Genomic DNA, 19,096 nt, shown 5'->3' with positions numbered 1-19,096 from the left:
AATAAGAGTAGGGGAGGGGGTACTTTTGTGAAATGCAGGAAAGCTGATGCTGGGAATCACTTCAAACAGGTAAATCCCTGGCATTCTAAAACTTAGCACAGTGTTTCTGGTGAGATATGAAATGTGAAATTCTCTGCCAAGATTGCAATTCTAGCTGTAAAATTTACAGAGAAATCACATCGGATTGGAATATTTATTTGCAGCTGCATTCAATACAGACTGTGTTTTCAAATGGTGATATCTCTGGAATATAGATTACAGGTAGAAAAGCATACCTGGTGTCATATGAAAGTTGAGCTTCTTTCATATGACACCGAAAGCACTCGTCTAGGTTTTATAATGCTTGAGATATAACTGTTTGAAGTGAGTCTCCAGCTGTAATTTCCCCGAATAATGAAATCCATAAACCTATATTCTGAAATCTATGTACAGATGTCAGCTCTCAATAGGGAAACAAAGGGAAGAATACAGAAGCACAGGATTTCACAGAAAGGAGGCAAAAATTGTTAACAAAGTATATTACAAAATGTATTAATGACACAATTACTTCCATAAAATCAATTGCTATTTAAAAGTTTAGTTATGTTTTAAGCTTTCAACACATATGAGATACTAGCTGGTACCCGCGACTTCGTCTGCGGTGATTGTAGAAGTGGGTATATACAGGCGTGGGTAAGGTTTTCGTAGTGTGTATAAGGTATGGGATATGAAATGCAAGTTTGTATCTTGTTTTTGCTGTAATTCTGAGAATACGTGAGACATTTGTGTAGACGTTAATTTGTATTTGAGCTGCTATACGGTGTTGTGAGAAACTTTACATAGTGACTTTGGGACAGAAGTATTTGAAGTTAACCCTTTCCCGCCGATGGCATTTTTTGATTTTCGTTTTTGACTCCCCTCCTTCTAAACCCCATAACTTTTTTATTTCTCCGCTCCCAGAGCCATATGAGGTCTTAATTTTTGCGGGACAAATTTTTCTTCATGATGCCACCATTAATTATTCTATATAATGTACTGGGAAGCAGGGAAAAAAATTCAAAATGGGGTGGATTTCAAGAAAAAATGCATTTCTGCGACTTTCTTACGGGCTTTGGTTTTACGGCGTTCACTGTGCAACCAAAATGACATGTCCCCTGTATTCTGTGTTTCGTTATGATTCCGGGGATACCAAATTTATATGGTTTTATTTACATTTTGACCCCTTAAAAACAAATCCAAAACTGTTAAAAAAATTTTTTTGGAAAAGTCGCCATATTCCGACAGCCGTAACTTTTTTATACGTGCATGTACGGGGATGTATATGGCGTCTTTTTTTGCGGGACTGGGTGTACGTTGTAGTTCTACCATCTTCAGGAAATGTTATTGCTTTGATCACTTTTTATTCAAATTTTTATCAGAATCAAAACAGTGAAAAAACGGCGGTTTGGCACTTTTGACCATTTTTCCCGCTACGGCGTTTACCGAACAGGAAAAATATTTGTATAGCTTTGTAGAGCGGGCGATTTTGGACGCGGGGATACCTAACATGTATGTGTTTCACAGTTTTTTACTTTTATATGTGTTCTAGGGAAAGGGGGGTGATTTGAATTTTTAATCCTTTTTTTTTTGTTTTTAATATTTTTTTCCTTTTTTTTTTAAACTTTTTTTTTTGCATTTATTAGACCGCCTAGGGGTATTTACATGGGTGGGCGGTGTCGCGGATTGTCAGAGCGGTGGGGGTTGGCAAACATGGCTGCTCCGGAGCGTTAAAGAGAGCCTCCTGGAGTATCGTTAAGGTGAGGGGCAAAGTGGTAAAGTATATGTATATGAGATTGTGTGGGGTTAGGGGCGAGGCTGTAGAGGGCAATATGAATTTTGTGGCTTGCTATGGTCCAAAGTGTGTGAGATTGCAGAGATGGTGATGTGAGTTTGGGGTTTGTGGGGGTCCTGGGAAAAACGTATGTGCGCTATTGTGACGAAAAGTAGCCTATTGCGCAATGGGGTGTATTAACTATGTTTGTGGAAAATTTCAGCCAAATCGGTCGAGCGGGTTTTGCGTGATTGACTAACAAACATCCGAACACACAAACCCACAAACATCCAAACTCACAAACTTTCACATTTATAATATTAATAGGATTTATCCACATTCCAGTACCAGCGATACCTGGGGAGATCTGCTAAGAATGTATTGGCTGTGGTGGTCATACAGATACGATTAATAGCAGATGTACTAAAGGCTGTCCATGTACATTAGATAGCTGTTGTGCTGGAGAGCGGTCAACTAGTTCAATTTCCCCTGAGTGAGTGGAGAATAGCTGCTTTGATGTTTTCCTATGCACACAACACCATAGAGCAGGGGTCCTCAAACTGCGGCCCGTGGGCCACATGCGACCCGCCAAGCACTTCTGTCTGGCCCCGCCGACAATGCCAGCAGGCGTGCATTTATAATGAAGCTCCTGGGGAGCTCAGGCCAGGCCATGGAGCGCACTTCACTTTACCTATTGGAGGGCACCGCTCCCGATGTCTGTGCGACCTGCTCTGCCTCCGGCCCACTGTTTAAAAAGTTTGAGGACCCCTGGCATAGAGTATATTATATAGACATAATGATCAATGCAGCTGTGATTGGGGTGACATAAAACCTTTACCAAATGCTAAACACTAGAGATGAGCGAACAGCGTTCGATCGAATATATGTTCGATCAGATATCAGGCTGTACGAGATGTTCGATTCAAGTCGAACACCAGGTGGCAAACTCTCTAAAAATTTGATTCCCCTCCCACCTTCCCTGGCACTTTTTTTGCACCAATAACTGTGCAGGGGAGGTGGGACAGGAACTATGACAATGGAGGCATCGAAAAAAAAAAATCGGAAAAAGTAATTGGCTGGCTAATTCAGGTGACCTCCACTTTATATAAACAGTGGATTTAATATCCGGTTCATATGAGACTGTGAACTATGTGACTGTGAGACAGGGATAGATGTACAGGCAGGGTTAGCTAGGGATTACCTTTATTTAGGTGGGAATGTCGCTCACCCAGATTTTTGGGGCTCTATCTGGTCGGGATACCTGTCAGCTTGCGATATGCGCAAGCTGACTTTTTCCCCATAGGAATGCATTGACCAGCATTGATTGGCCGAATGCCATACAGAGTACAGCATTCGGCCAATCAACGCTGGTTATACCGGAGGAGGCGGAGTCTAAGATCGGTCCACAGCAGTCTCCATTCTGGTCCGATTTTAGAATCCACCTCCTCACAGACGAGCCTCCGGCAGAACCAGCATTGATTGGCCGAATGCTGTACTCTGGCCGAATGCCATACAATCACGCTGGTCAATGTATTCCTATGGGAAAAAGTCAGCTCGCGCATATCGCAGCTGACAGGGATCCCGACGTAATACAGTGACTTGGGCATGTTAGATGCCCCCAGACATGCTTCCCCTGCTGTCCCAGTTGCATTCCAGGGTGGTGGCATCATTTCCTGGGGTGTCATAGTGGACTTGGTGACCCTCCTGAATCGAATAGTGGTTTCCCCCTAAACGAGTATTTATCCCCCATAGACTATAATGGGGTTCGATGTTCGATCAAACAGTCGAGTGTTGAGCAGCTACTCGAATCGAACATCGAGCTTCGAACATTTCACTGTTCGCTCATCTCTACTAAACACCTAACTTGAAATGGTTCTATAGATGGATTGTGGTTCACTAGCTGAACTGTTCACTGCTCTTGGTTCATTCTTTTTTGGATAACTGAAATACCACTTTTTGGAGGATAAAACACTGACTAGATGCTGCAGAGTAGACCTGTGTCTATTGTCTATTTGTGTCTATTTGGTCTCCTCATCTGTCTCCCTCTAGATGTTTAATCCAACCCTTTCCCTGTCTAATTCAAAGACTTCTATAGGCAGAATATAACACTGTATATATTCACAGTTAGTGGACAATTTAGGACATAGGGAGAAAAGGGGCAGAGAGCCTAATAAGTGGAGACATTTTTCTCTAATAAGATATATTACAAATGTTCTTATATTTGATTATAATATTGACTTGTTTGCTGTAATAACCCTAGTTAAAAGATGACGGCCCACAACTCATTGTTTCCTAAGGGGGTTAATCTGGATCAGATGCTAGGAACTGATTGATCATTATAGTCACATAAATATTAGAATTGGAATAGTCATTTTTGCATAAGGATTGGAAACAGATGCAGTGAAATTGAAACTATCAATCCAATATCAGATACTGAAGGATACCTCTTTGCATTGCTCTTCATTCTCTTTGTCTATGGTCCATAGTCTAGATCGAAGCTTTCACTCTGAGCAAGACAATAAAGTGTAACTATCTTTATGGAACTTTAGTGATATCTGTGTTATGTACAAGGCTGTCTCAAGGTGTATGTGGATTCTTCAATGTCACATTCGGCTGCCAATTTACAATGAGCTAAATAAATGTAACACTACAGGAAAAGAGAAGGGCTGCCGTAGTAATGCTTTGATTTGAGTGGTTTCATAGACATGCTTCTATGGTAAACCATAAATTTATAAACAATTTCAGGAAAAATGAATTGACCTTAAATTCAGGCATGTTCTCCTATATATATTGGCTTGCACAACCTTTTTCCTACTTCCCTCACCCATACTTCTCCCCTATACCAGAAAACCTCTTTCAAACTTCCCAGTGAAGAAAACGCAACTCTGTAAATATAAGTTCCTCTTTCGTTTCGTGTACACAGCTCCTATGAAGGCAATAAGTTGTCTGTAGTCTGATTCTGGATACTTTAATCTGTCTTGCTTGGGTATCAAATGTACGTTAACAATAAGTAGAGGACTGGCAGAAGGGAGTATTGGTGTGGGATCAGATTATACAGATATTATAGTTCATAACCATGGGTACACATCGGTTTGGATAGAAGCTATGGACACAAAGGATGGCCATGTATATTAGACAGCTGTTGTGTTGGAGAGCGGTCAACTACTGTAGTTCAATTTCCCCTGAGTGAGTGAGTGGAGAATAGCTGCTTTGATGTCTTCCTATGCACACAACAGCATAGATTATATTATATAGACACAATGATCAATGTAGCTGTGATTGGTGTGAGATAAAACCTTTACTAGATACTAAATATTTAACTTGAAATATTTTTTCTGTAACATTAATGCTTAATTTTAACAATGGAGTGATAGATGCAGCTAAGAAGATTGTCTATAACTGCGGACTGGTAGTTGAAGGACAGTAAAGATGATAGAAGTGTATACCTAAGTTAAATAACTTTACAGAATACAGTAACTTTATCAAGACACGTTATTTATTTAGAACCATTTATTGATATGTCTCTGCCAATAAGGTTGTTTTTCGCAGAACAATGTCTTTCTAGTATGTTTCTATTACTTATGTGGGAACATTTATTTCAATGATCTGTTTAGATTTATGTCCTTTAGAAAAAGATTGATATAACATTTACTGTTGGCATGTGGGACTGATACATAAGTGAACACCATGCATGTACGGCTCCATCTTCATATTTAAATATATACTATACGGATGTATAGGCTGGCGCTCTCCTCTCCAAATTTTGGAGCACAAGTTAGGTAGATACTTTAGGCAAATGCCATCTGTCACATCTACTGATCATTCCTCTGTATTTCCATCCTGATCAAACACATACTGTTACTTATCTTGATGTACTACTAACAACAAGGCCAGCCCATCATCCTTAAGGTAGGCAAACAAATTAGACAGACTTAGAGTAGGTTGGTGGCGAAACAACTGTTGAATGAATGGCGGATAAGTGTTTCGCAGATGCAGCCATATACATTTTAGCCCATATTCGCCTTTACAGTAGTTCAAATGCCCCATTAAACTTCAGTGACACTCATCGAAGGTCGAACAATTTGTTTGGGAACGCTCTAAGAATATTCTTTTAAATAAAGAATGTTCTTGTCTTTTGGAGGAAAATGTAGAACACAGACAGCTTCTTTCAGACAATGGGGCAAATTTAATAGCATGAGCAAGCCAATTTTCTGGTTCAAAAGTGGCGCATTTTTGTCATATGGCCAAAAAAATGCTCCAAAAATGTGCCACTTTGATCATTTTCTGACCTTCTCACCACTTTTGTAGATCAATGTGAGCGGGGCAGGGATGCCCTGGCACTACAGACTACTCACACCAGAAAAATACTGTGAGTTATATCTGAACCCCCAACCCCTCCCCCAGTTCCTTACTGGTGTAGATTTCAGTTATAGTGCCCTGGAATTATTAAAATGCTAAACTCTCTTAATAATACTAGCCCATCTGCAATATATCCTGCCTGTTATATCTACATGCTGTGACCCCCTCCTCGTGTCCTCCAACCACAGTCGGCTGTATTATTAACATCAATCTGCACAGAGAACTAAATGATCCTGCAGTGTGTCTGTGTTTCTTTCTTTTTAGTTGCTATGATTCCTAGGATTTCTCTATCTGCCATGAGCTTGTATGTGTTTTCTCTCTTGTTATATACTACTGTACCATCTATGAAACTGTATCACTGAAATTTTCCCATTGTGGGACTATTAAAGGATTATCTTATCTTATATAAAGTGCAATATAAAGACCGTTGCACTATGTGCCTGTCTTTACCAACAATTTCACAAACAAATGTTGGAATTGTCCATTTTTTTCAACTTTAGACTGAAGTGTATGGGCATAAATGACGTTCTTTTGGGTTTCTATTCTTAAGATAACATATAATAACAGTCCCAGTGAGATGTATGTACGTTTTTTTTCTGTGTATGGTTAGTCTTTGAACTGTAAGTAGAACAAAACAATCAACAACCATTAAATATTCACATTTATTTCCTCTGATATTTAGAGGAGTTTTTTTTCTGAGAGTAGGCCAAAGAAATGGTTGACAATGTTACGTGTTAAAAAATAATTCCTGAACCATATGCACACCACACTGGGTACACAGGCACATTACGGACATGTATTGGCTCAGTGACAGTTCACCAACCTTGATACCGAGTCCCACTCTTTTTAACCACTTTCAATGACCTTATGTTGCTTCAAGGATTCGTGCACATTACAAAAGTATCATTTATGCTACTTGCCCGGAAAGCTAAACTACAAATTCTACCTTCTTGAAAATACAGCAATCCTTGATTGAAAAAAATGTATATATACACTTACGGGGTTGACACGTGATGTGCTAGAAAACCCAAAATGGTAACGTGGTCCAACATTTATATGGACGATTTCCATTTGGATGAGCACAGTAACCACACGGCTCGATACTTCTACTGATGCACAATGACTACTGATTCTAGTTACACAATAAATGATGAGTTATGGCTATATTGTAAGAAGATGACAATGCTACAGCAAAGTGCATCCTGCTTTGGTGCTTCTGGAACTGAATATCAAATATCGATAAAATAGATAATGTCACATAACACCATGGAGCTGAAATAAGAATAAAATAAATACCCTAAAAGATAAACCTGCCATATTACAAAGGGATACTATATGATGACAACATAATGTTTGGTAACAACTCTTCAGCTATATTCGGTGAATAAAGTGTATATATACATTTTATTTGGCACAGTGCTACACTTTCCGAAGGTTGTCTTGTCTTTAGATAAATGATTAAGGCACAGGGAAGGGGAGTAGAGCTTGGGAACAGTCAAGGGAAATAGGTGAAAGGTGCTTTTTTTTTTTCTTTTTTTTTTACAGATCACTCTCTCCATAAAGAGCACTGGAGAAGGACATGTAATCCAGAGCTCCAGAAACTGAATCTGCACCCATGTATTTTGTCATGCGTGTGATGCAATATTCGGCTTGTTCTGGGGGCAGCTCTCTACGGAGTTCTTCAATGGTGATGTAGTTCTGAAAATAAGAAAAAAGAACAATCAGACTGTTGGAACTTGGTGGAGCAGACAATGCTATTCACTTAAAGGGAATGTATCACTTGATTTTTTTTTTACCATAGTTAAAGAGGACCTTTCACCATCCTGGGCTAGAAAGCCGACAGTGTGCTGAATTCAGCGCATTGTCTGCTTTCATGATCTGTGCCCCCAGAGAAGAGCCATCGGTGCTGGTACCATAGCTCTTCACTGTCAGAAAGGCGTTTGACAGTCAGTCAGGAACACCCCTCCTGACACCAGTGTCTATTGCGCTGTACTGTGTGAGGGGTCGTTGCTTACCGCCCAGCAATGACGCTGAGAGGTGAGGTACGAGCCCCCCCCTCTCCTTGTCTATGGATGAGTACTATCAGGAGGGGAGGGGGGCGTTCCTCACCACTCTTACAGTACAGCGCAATAGACGCTGCTATGAAGAAAGGGCGTCCCTGACTGACTGTCAGAAATTCCCTTCTGACAGTGAAGAGCTACAGTACCGGCACCGATAGCTCTTCACCGGGGGCACAGAACATGAAAGTCGATAGTGCGCTGAATTCAGCGCACTGTCTGCTTTCTAGAGGTGTATTAAACCGCATGTGCCCCGAGTGGTGAAAGGTCTTCTTTAAAAGGGTTGTCCAGTTATGAACATTTATTCTCTATCCAGAGGGCAGGGAATAAGTGTTCAATCACTAGGAGCCCAAATTCTACATTCAGTCCTGTGGAGAGGGAATAAGTCTCCACAACAGCACAGCCCCTAAAATATCAGATACTGATATATCTTTTTTTTTTTCTAATCTGATGATTCTTTTTTTTTCATTTGTCTTAATTTTTTGATGGTATACTGTATATCTATTCTCTTTTTTTTTTTTCTGTACAGGAATATAGGGGGCAGTCATCTTGCTGAGATGCTCTTTACAGCATTCAGAGATATGCTTTTCAGCAGTCACATGGACTATCTTTACGCTGGAGATGTTCATTGACTTCAGTGTGTGTACAGTGTGATCCTGTGCCATCTATCTATATCCTTACTGTGATGATAATGAGATGACTACTAAAGTGATCTCTACAGAATAGGAAATGGCATCTATTATGAAGCTCCATGGTCAAAGTCATGGAAAATGAAATAAAATATAAATAAAGTTTAGTTTTCTACTAACCTTATCTGAAGCCAAGATCTTGAATGAAGCCATAACTTGTTCAGCAGTGTCTGTTTCTGCTGTCTCCCGAGTCATGAAGTCAATGAAGGCCTGGAAGGTCACAACTCCTGTATTGTTGGCATCAACCAAAGTCATGATGCGAGCAAACTCAACTTCACCCTGCGAAATGAAGAAACCATATTGAAAATTTTGGAATAAAGAATAGAAAGTTCACTAGCATTAGAAAATTAATTTAAAAAAACTTACTGCTTTAAAGAAAACTGAAAAATGTCTTAAAATGTCTTTATTATTCAGCTGGATTTTATTCGGAGTCTTACCAGATCGTAACCCATGGAAATCAGGCAAGCACGGAAGTCATCAGGATCCATCATGCCATTCCTCTTCTGCAGGTAAGAGAGAATAAAACTTTGTTTAGAAAATATTAAACATACATTACAATAAGGGTAAAAATTGTGCGGGTTATTGCTGCAGCCGCAGATTCCAATGAATGTGAACAACAACTTGTTTCTTGGTTATCTGGTTTATCATTCTAGTTATTCTACACAGAGTGGGAATGGTAAAATATAGAAAAAAAAAGCATTTATGGATATTATTGCTTATATGGCGCCATAGTTTAATCACTGTATTAAATTATAAATATTAATATTTTTGGCCAACATGGTGATCTGGATGAGTAGGGAACGCTCACCCTGTCAAAGTGGTTGAATGAAGCGCGGAACTCATTCATCTGTTCTTGGCTGATGCCCTTGGCATCACGGGTCAGAATCTGGTTTTCAACTTCATTGATGGTCCTAGCAATTGTAGTAAGAAGCTGCTCCCATCCAACACGAATGTGCTAAAAAAGTAAAATATAACATAAAATGTTATCATCTAAATGTAAGCAAAGAAATATTACGTCAACTTTCATGACAATGCAATGCCTTGTGTGACCTCGATCTTACTGGAATCCTTCTCTATTAACTCAGTTTTTTTTTTTAAAGTTATATTGATTTACTAACACATTTGAAGTTTGTGGCTGGACAATGCAGTAATAAAAAAGTAATGTTTAGTCAGAAGAAATATTATTATAAATTAAATCAATTAAAGTTATTCAGCAGAAATAAAATATCAGATATTCTTCAAAGACGCTTTCTTACCTCCATACTGTAGCTGGTGTGTTTGTTGTCAAAGATCAGAGACTCTTGGATGAGTTGATGATCTCCCTCAAGTTTATCAATGTTGGACTTGTAAGAGATGATATTCTGTTCATACTGCTTGAGGTGGTTCATCTGGTCTTCCAAAGAGCTGCTAATGTCCACAGATATGCGACCGATCTCCTAAAAAGAGGTAATTAAACAGAAATGTATTACCAGTAACCAAGATTTCATAATATCAGTGCAAAAATTACTTTTTGTAAACTGCAATGAGATTTCATATGAGGGTTTCCCAGTTACAGGAAAGCAGTGAGTATATAAGTTCAATCACTTTCCATTGAGGGTATAAGTGATATGGAAACACCCAAACGCACTCAGTTGTTTCCGTATCTCCCATTCACTTTATGTACTGGAGACTTGTCACAGTCCCACAAACTCACTTTTGTAGCTGTATAGTGGGAGCTCTTAAAACTTGGTAGTAGTATATCCCATAATGCACATAACAAATGCTCTTGCATAAAGGTTTTTTGTCTTGAGGTAATAGTCTGGGGCACAACTACCAACTACTGTCACCTCAAGCAGGGCCTTCTTACAGAAACAGGTAGTGGCCCATATTTTACTTACCCTTCTTGCTCCTGTCCTACACAACCTCTCCTTCATCCTCCATGTCACTCTGAAGAACACCAGGATGTTACATCCAGATGTTCTTCAGTGTTAAGACATACTGCGCAGGACACCCTGAAGACCAAAGGGGCAGTGGTTCTGCATAGGAGTGGGATGGACAAGTAAAATATTATCCATTACATCTTGGAATAATCCAAATGGTAGTAGCCTAACATCACCGTGTAGGGGCCAAAAAAAGTGGCAATATTATTTCTACTGGCCCAAAAATTCAGCAATATGTGTGGGGTTAAAAAAAGGGGGCATCATTACTTGTGGGTCCCAAAACAAGTGGGCAGTACTATGTGTGGGAGCCAAAAGAAGGGGGCCATATTATGTATGGTGGGCAAATTAGGGGGAATGATACATGTGAGGACCAAAAAAGGAACCATATACTGAGGCAATTACATGGCAATTATGGTCCCATCATGTGACCATTGATCACCAAGTCACCGTGACTCCTTCACTTAATGTTTGTGAATGGAGTTATATTGTGTGACCCCCTACTGTGCCGTAACCACCACTTCTAGCTACAAAAATGTCAGGCAGCGTTCAACTGGAAGTCACCATTTTTATAACTTATTGCATAGATGTTTGTGTAAAGCTAATACTGTTTAAACTCAGATTTATTTTTTCTTGTGGGGGACGCCTTTCGCCTCAGGCAGCTGAGAGGCTAAGTACACGCCTTATAATACTGCATTAAGTGTTCAGGATAGAATAATTCATTCATCCTAATATCATAACTTTGATGCCATTGAACCAACCTCCATCTTGGTCTGGATCCAGGGTCCAATGACATTGGCTTGTGCTGCAAACTGGCGACGCAAGCGCTCATTAGCCTGTTGACGGGCCAGCTCCTCCTGCAAGGTTTGGTCTCTGTGGGGAACCAGTTGTTTCACCTGTTAAAAGAAAAACAACATTACGGTAAGTATTTAAGTTTCCAAAATATTCAATAAAATTTCAATATTTTATTTTTTGTATACTCACCGCCTCCCACTTATTGGCAATGTCAAGGTGGGTGAGGTTGGTGTATGGGTTAATTCCAGATAACTTGATTCCATAAGTCTGAGCAATTTTCTGAATTTCAGCCTGGATGCCCAAAATTGAAATTTTTTCCTTGTCAGCCTCAGGGAGAGTTGCCTTGAATTGTTCATGTGCTGTAATGAGGCTCTGGAAATAAGAAAAGTCAAGCAAATATTATCAGGTGTTGCTGTGTTAAATGATTTAAAGCAAAAGAGAACAAAGAAAAACTGCTTACAATAAAACAAGCCCTCTGCAAATTTCGTACTTTAGGCCCACGTTGCGAAAACGCAGCGTTTTGGCCACGGAGGAAATGTTGCGGCAAAAAATGTAGCATTTTACATTACCTACAAAGTGAATGGGAGTCTGGCTAATCCCATCCACACATCACAGAAAAATACCCGTATAGGCTAAGGCCTCACATAACCACAGCCAAAGAGCGCTGCAGGACATGCATTGCGGTTTTTCCGCAGCGATTTTCATCTTCTTTGGACTTCCTGCACCTATTATTCCTATATGGAAGATGCCATAGTTTCCGTAGGTATAGTTGACATACTGTGATTTACAAAAACGCACCAATTTTTGAAATTGCAGCATTTCCACTGCGGATACTTTGATGCAATGTGGGGACTGGGATTAGACAGAATCCCATCGACTTACAGTTCTGATTTCCATTGATCCTATTTTGAACACACCATAATAGATTTTAAATTCCTCCTTGAACTCCATTATATGTATATATTGATCGTGTATAATTCTACGTGTAATTCTATATATAATCTTACATTGTAGTGCTATATATAAATTGCATACAATATTGGGTAACTTCCTATAAGTAGATTTCTGCCTGTTGCTATTAGAACCAATCTATCCTAGGACAGATCTCTGATTACTGCATTGTGCCTGGTGCATGGGATATACAGGGTATATACTCACCTGGATCTCTTCAATACTGTGTACAATAAACATATCCTGCAAATCCTCTGTAGCTCCATCCATCCAGTTATTAAATGGCGCGGCTCTCTTGGCGAACTCCAGATACAACTGGTCGATGGTTTCCAAGAGCTTCTCTACACGCTGGGAGGAAACAATACATCTTCATTGTAAGTTTGAATTCTTTACACGACAACTTCATCAGCTTTGCTATGTAATATCTGTAATATTATATATCGGTTACTCTACCTCAAGAGCATCTCTTCTCTTTTGTGTCAGGGTGCCAAGAGTGTCCCACTGGTCACAGATTGCCTGACAACGGCTATTGACAGCAGCAGCATCATGGTAGTCAAGCTCACTGTGGGGACACACAATGTTATATGATTTTTCTAAACAGTAATCATTGAAACAACATGGAGACTGCTGAGGTATCTTGCTAAAAACATGAATATATTCTATTGATAATCCAGTGGAAGGCCTACAGGAATAGAGCATACACCCTTATAATCCCATGGCTAGTAAAGTGCTGGAGGGGGTGTACATCACCCAGACTGCTCAGGTGGGTGAGATGAGAAAAATCCAGAACAGTTTGTTCTCAGCAGACAACTTTGCTGAGCATTTTTTAAGTTCAGTGCACTGGGCTGGATTTTTAGGGAATGGCAGGTAGGTTGGTAGTGGGACTTGTCATTCCCATCCTCTCCAGTCCACAACTTGTGGACACTGAAGCGGCAACCCAACTGCCTCGGTTTGGCCTTGTTAGTGAGGCATAAGGGTCAGCGCACACAGTTTTTAGGCGCTGACTTTGACACTGATTCCGCCTCAAAAAAAGCCTTCCAACAGAACTCTATTGGGAGTCTTTTTTTTAGGCCGATTTTGAGGCAGATTCAGCGTCAAAATCAGCACCAAAAAAACTCTGTGTGCACTGATCCTAAGAAGTCTGCTGGGAGAGTAGACTTTGGTCAGAGCTTGGCTGGAAAGCCACCTCAGAGGTTGCTGCTGCTGGAGATGAACCTGACAATCTGAATTGATTTCTATAATGTATATAAACTCAGTCGTCTGAATGTGGGGTAAATTTCTATTCACACAAACAATGTTTATGTCCATCACATGGCTGGATTAAGATCAATTACTTTGATTTGGGTCATTCACATGACCGATTTTTGCTCACTATCACAGATCCCTCAAAAAAAGGTATCAACTACTGAAGACTCTCAAGTTTTTTGTTTTTTATATATCTTACCCACTGGCTAACACGGTACAAAAAGAAAAACAAAAACATTTTCCTTATAGATCCCTCAATAGACTTAAGTCTAAAAGATCAATGAAAAATGTTGCCCTACCGAGGAAAAAAGGCTGTGAAAAAAATGTCAATTTTTGCCGTTTGCATCATGGTCATCTGAATAGAGGCTTAAACTCACTTCAGCTCCTGAGCAATAGCTGCGATCTGTTCCACGCGGTCCTGGTGGGCGGCCAGATCACTCTCAAAGGCTTCATGTTTGCGCACAAGGGCTCTAATCTCCATAAGAGAAGCTGATTCATAATCTTTCTGAGACAGCAGTTCTTCCTTTCCTGCACAGAATAAAAAGGCAGACAATAGATGAGAAGTCTGGTCCTCCTCTATAGCGGTATTTATGTGCCCACTGAGACATGGGAGAAAAAAGATGGTAGATTAATTTTATAATACAACTTTATACATCAGTTGTGGGCAACCGCTAGTCATCTGCTCACTATGCAGCATTTGGCTTTCTTTTTCTATGTACTATATTTATAGTATCAACTTTGCAGAAGGAATTTTACTGCCATTCCGATGTGTCTTTCTTATGTTTCTTCTTGGATCAATATATCCCACAATGTATAGCATAAGATAGACATCATCTGCTAATGGGGGACTGATAGATGGAAAGCCAACCAAAATTAAGACTAGTCAATCAACCAGTCACCAACTGGTAAAGGAAATATGATCTGCAGTAACTTGGTTTGATCACTATATAGAGATAAGCTGTCTGCTTCATGCTCCATTCTCTGTATATCAGCTACTAAGAAAAGTTGATCAGTGGGGGTGCCAGATATCAGATGCTCAACAATCTATTACTGATAACCTACTCCTAGGATAGGTCATCAATATTTTTAGCACAGAAAACCCCTTTAAAAGAGCCACAGTTCCCATCTTAGGTTAAGGACTCATGTAGCAAAATGCAGCTAAAAAACGCTTAAATTTTAAGAAATTGCGTGCAGTCAGCTTCCGTGTTATTAGAGCAGATGTCCACCTACCTCTGGTCCAGGACTCATGAAGAGTGGCCTTCTGCCTAAATTTTTCTGCCAGATGCTCCAGTCTCTCCAGTCTCCTGATTTCTAGAAGAAGCCATTCTTCATAACCCTTTTCTACTTGCTCCAGACCTTTCCAGGCATTGGCGATATCCTGATGAAAAATATCTTGGTGAGTGATTTGTTTTTATACGACCACCAAATAACAAATTAAAGGGGTATTTTAGCAATTACAAGTTCTCCTCTATTCAGTGTATTCACTTCTCAGGGTCCAGGAGTCGGACCCCCATTCATCTATAGTTATCCCCTGTTCTGTGGTTAGGGAATAAACTTGTAATTACTGGAATACTCCTTAATAGAACTTAATGTTGCCCGCCTAAGTGAATACAGTAGACAACATTGCATAATTCTATGTATACCCTGCTATACTATACTTACAGAAACCATTTTGCCCTCGGATGGCATGAATGCGGGGCGGTTGCTGAGTCTCAGCTTGGTTTGCAGGGTATTAAAGTTAATTTCCAGCTGGCACTTCTCCTGAACACGGGGTGGTTTGTGGACTCTTCTGTAATCTCTGAAATCCTCCAGTTTCTTCTGCATGGCACTCATTGCTTTTTCTGGGGTCCTATTTTCCAACCAAGGGATAGTGCGGCGGATCCATTCCAGAAGCTAAAGAATGAAATTAAAATTATAAAGTAATTATAATAAAATAATAACATTACTACTAATAGTGATCAAGATTGTAATAATATGTCTGAAATGCCATCAATTTCTAAGGGAATTCCATTGCTAGAATATTTTATTTTTAGAATATTATTCTCCCTGGTATTTGCAGATTTGGAAATGTATTTTTTATTTAGCAGATATATCTGTTTTTCCATTACACAGATATTTCTAGGCCAGACAATTTGTCAGCGGTCTATCAATGACATTTCCTAATGGGCGTGGTGATCATACCGTGTTTCCCCGAAAATAAGACAGTGTCTTATATTAAATTTTGATCCTAAAGATATGCTATGTCTTATTTTCAGGGGATGTCTTATTTTATTTTTGTGTACTGCTGCTACCACTGCACTATGTTGAGATGCGCTTGCTGCGCAAAGACTGTATGAAGAAAAACATTGCAGCTGGCTGAACGCTGTGCGCAGTGCTCCGTGTGCACAGGAAAGCTGGCTGTTGCCGCTGCTGTTATACCGTACGTTGTATCCACTGTTCCTGCTGCTGTGGGATGAGCTGGGAGAGTGGACCCCCTGCCGCATACGATGGTTAGTGTATGAACAGTGGGCATCTCCCAGCTCATCCTACCGCAGCGGGAACAGTGGATACAACGTACCGCAGCGGTGTCAGCAGCCGGCATACCTTTGTACATCGCGCACAGTGTTCAGCTGGCTGCAAGGTTTTCCTTCATACAATCTTTGCAAAGAAATATTATTATTGGGGGATGTCTTACTTTTGAGGGATGCCTTATATTAGGCAATTCAACAAAACCTGTGCTATGTCTTACTTTCGGGGGATGATTTATTTGTGGGGAAACGGTACAAGTAAAGTGACCGTGTTTTTATTTCATTTACAACCATTATAAATGTATTTTGGAATAAGAAAGCAAAGTCAAGTATACTAACAGTGGGGTGTTCGACTAACCTCACTTGCTAACTTTTCATATTCTTCCATCAACTTTTCATTTTCCTGGTTTACTGCAAGAACTTTACAGATCCTATTTGCTGCAGTCTCAGCCTGTATGAAAAAACAAACAAACATATATTTAGATGAACATGAAAATACTGCCATATATTATAAAGAGGATGTACATTTTGATTGTTATTACCTGCTCAGCTCCAGCAAATGCATGGTAGAAGCAGGACACATATGTCATAATGGCCTTTTCGTCTGGCTTGGGTGTATTTACGATATCTGTAGAAAAGAGTAACATGTAATGTATGGTGTCGCCTGCAGCTGTCTTATTCCACACCTCAGCTTTTTATAAATCGCACACCTTCTGCATCCAACATCTTGGGAATATCCAGGAACTTTTCTGCTACATCAAAGGCGGTGTTCAGGTTACCAATGGGGTCATCCTATTGGGATTGCCAAGTGAGACCGTTTTATTGCATGAAACAATGAATGTATAGAACAATGCATCAATATGAAGAAAATATAGATCATCCCTACCAGGACTTTGCACACACAGAGTCACGCACTATGTAGGGCAGCATATTACATGTTGCTCCATTTGGCTACTAGATGTGCCGAAAGAATGTACTGGCCACATAGTTTATGCGTCCAGTGGATTCACTCCAATGCCTCTCTCCATTTCCCCCAGCCTACCAGGGTTGCGATTGACAAGCTGTTTTGTATGCGGGTTTCCACTCCACAGTCTGTTAGTCACTGCAGGGATTGACAGGGGAAAGGCAGGGGCCGAGCTCCTGGTAGCCAAATGGCAAATCATTTTTTGTTCTTTTTGACTAGTAGTAGTACGGACCTGCAGCTGGAATATGTTGGCGGGCGTTCACACTACCGTTGTAAACATCCGTCAAAAAATGTCAGCAACGGACACTAACAAAAGTTGTGTGACAGCAGAGGCTTTCAAGACTACAAATGTATACAATGAATATTTCCAGTCGTTGACTCTACGCATCTTTCATCTTTTATTAACTGTAAATGAATGAAACTTTACCTATTGCTTTCAATGTGATACGTGCGTTGGGTTGAGGTCATTGTGTACAGAAGGGAATAGATAAGCTGTGATATCACCTATTGTGACTGGTGGATTCTGAGAATACCTCCCAACTATCAATGGACAGAGAGAAGTATGGAATGTGCGGCACGCATAGTGCACTGCAGTGTATTTAGCCCCACCCACTTTTACTTTTACCCCACCCATTCTCACACCGTACAATGTTCCTAACATGAGATGACCCCACATTATAAGGGGGATTCCAATTGCCCCCACAGTATATAGTCTCTCTCTTGGAACACTCACAATTGAACGTTCCCCTCCAGCTATCCCCACAGTTTAATATCCCCTTCCAACTACTTCTACAGTTTAATTTCCCTCTCCAGCTACCTCCATCGTATAATGTCACCATCAAGTTTAATGTTCCTCTCCAGTTGCCCTCACTTTAATGTCCCCCTCCATGTACCTCCACAGTTTAATTTCCCCCTCCTTCACAGTATGTCCCCTTTAAATTGTCCTAGTTTATTGTTTCCTTCCAGATGCTCCCTAGTTTAATGCCCTCCTTGGGTTTTGCCCAGTTTAATCTCCCTCTTCAGCTGCTACCACAGTTTAAAGTCCAAAAAAGAGGAAAGAAGCAGGGCACTCACCCGAGCAATATATGTAAAAACCGTAGTCCTATATTTCATTCTTCTAAAAACACTTCAGTGCATCAAGGGAAAGATGGTAACATTGTGAAGCGACGACCGTTTCATGCTATACGCAAGTCTGATGATATGCGTATAGCATGAAACGGTCGTCACTTACAATGTTACCATCTTTCCCTTGATGCACTGAAGTGTTTTTAGAGGAATGAAATAAAGGACTACAGTTTTTACATATATTGCTCGGGTGAGTGCCCTGCTTCTTTCCTCTTTTTTGGACTTTAAACTGTGGTAGCAGCTGGAGAGGGACATTAAATTGGGCAAAACCCAAGGAGGGCATTAAACTAGGGAGCATCTGGAAGGAAACAATAAACTAGGGCAATTTAAAGGGGACATTACACTGTGGAGGTACATGGAGGGGGACATTAAAGTGTCACTTACAATAAAGGACTACAGTTTTTACATATATTGCTTGGGTGAGTGCCCTGCTTCTTTCCTCTTTTTTTTGGACTTTGTATACACTATTTATACAGTGAGCACCACCACTCATAAAAATGGATAAGAAGGAGCAGTATTGATGCCCGACATTAATCTGTTGCTTTTTTACCCAGAACGGATAAGTCTGCCTCATTAACTAGTGAAGTGGTGCCACTCATATAGTCTTTTTTTTCTACAGTTTAAAGTCCCCCTGTAGTTGTCCCCACAATATTATGTCCCTCTCCTGGTACCATCCAAGCATAAAAAATACTAATCTTC

At 40.2% G+C, this 19,096-nt stretch overlaps 1 protein-coding gene across 1 annotated transcript in view; it reads right to left on the bottom strand.

Annotated features, from left to right (window-relative positions):
* Nucleotides 1-6,796: 6,796 nt before the first annotated feature.
* ACTN3 (actinin alpha 3) overlaps nucleotides 6,797-19,096 on the bottom strand; it is a 51,509-nt gene continuing 39,209 nt past the window's right edge. Inside the window, exons 7-21 of the mRNA XM_075281590.1 lie at nucleotides 17,019-17,100; nucleotides 16,851-16,936; nucleotides 16,667-16,759; nucleotides 15,464-15,694; nucleotides 15,032-15,179; nucleotides 14,179-14,329; nucleotides 13,010-13,118; nucleotides 12,764-12,904; nucleotides 11,795-11,977; nucleotides 11,572-11,706; nucleotides 10,151-10,330; nucleotides 9,703-9,849; nucleotides 9,332-9,397; nucleotides 9,015-9,173; nucleotides 6,797-7,846 (exon numbers count right to left, since the gene is read on the bottom strand). Coding sequence (XP_075137691.1) covers nucleotides 7,688-7,846; nucleotides 9,015-9,173; nucleotides 9,332-9,397; nucleotides 9,703-9,849; nucleotides 10,151-10,330; nucleotides 11,572-11,706; nucleotides 11,795-11,977; nucleotides 12,764-12,904; nucleotides 13,010-13,118; nucleotides 14,179-14,329; nucleotides 15,032-15,179; nucleotides 15,464-15,694; nucleotides 16,667-16,759; nucleotides 16,851-16,936; nucleotides 17,019-17,100 — 2,070 coding nt within the window. The 3' untranslated portion in view covers nucleotides 6,797-7,687. The remainder of the gene's footprint in view (nucleotides 7,847-9,014; nucleotides 9,174-9,331; nucleotides 9,398-9,702; nucleotides 9,850-10,150; nucleotides 10,331-11,571; nucleotides 11,707-11,794; nucleotides 11,978-12,763; nucleotides 12,905-13,009; nucleotides 13,119-14,178; nucleotides 14,330-15,031; nucleotides 15,180-15,463; nucleotides 15,695-16,666; nucleotides 16,760-16,850; nucleotides 16,937-17,018; nucleotides 17,101-19,096) is intronic.

The sequence above is a fragment of the Leptodactylus fuscus genome, chromosome 7, assembly GCF_031893055.1.
Source record: "Leptodactylus fuscus isolate aLepFus1 chromosome 7, aLepFus1.hap2, whole genome shotgun sequence".
Taxonomy (NCBI): domain Eukaryota; kingdom Metazoa; phylum Chordata; class Amphibia; order Anura; family Leptodactylidae; genus Leptodactylus; species Leptodactylus fuscus.
Note: the sequence above shows the minus strand (reverse complement) of the source record. Positions and strands in the feature narration are given on the sequence as shown.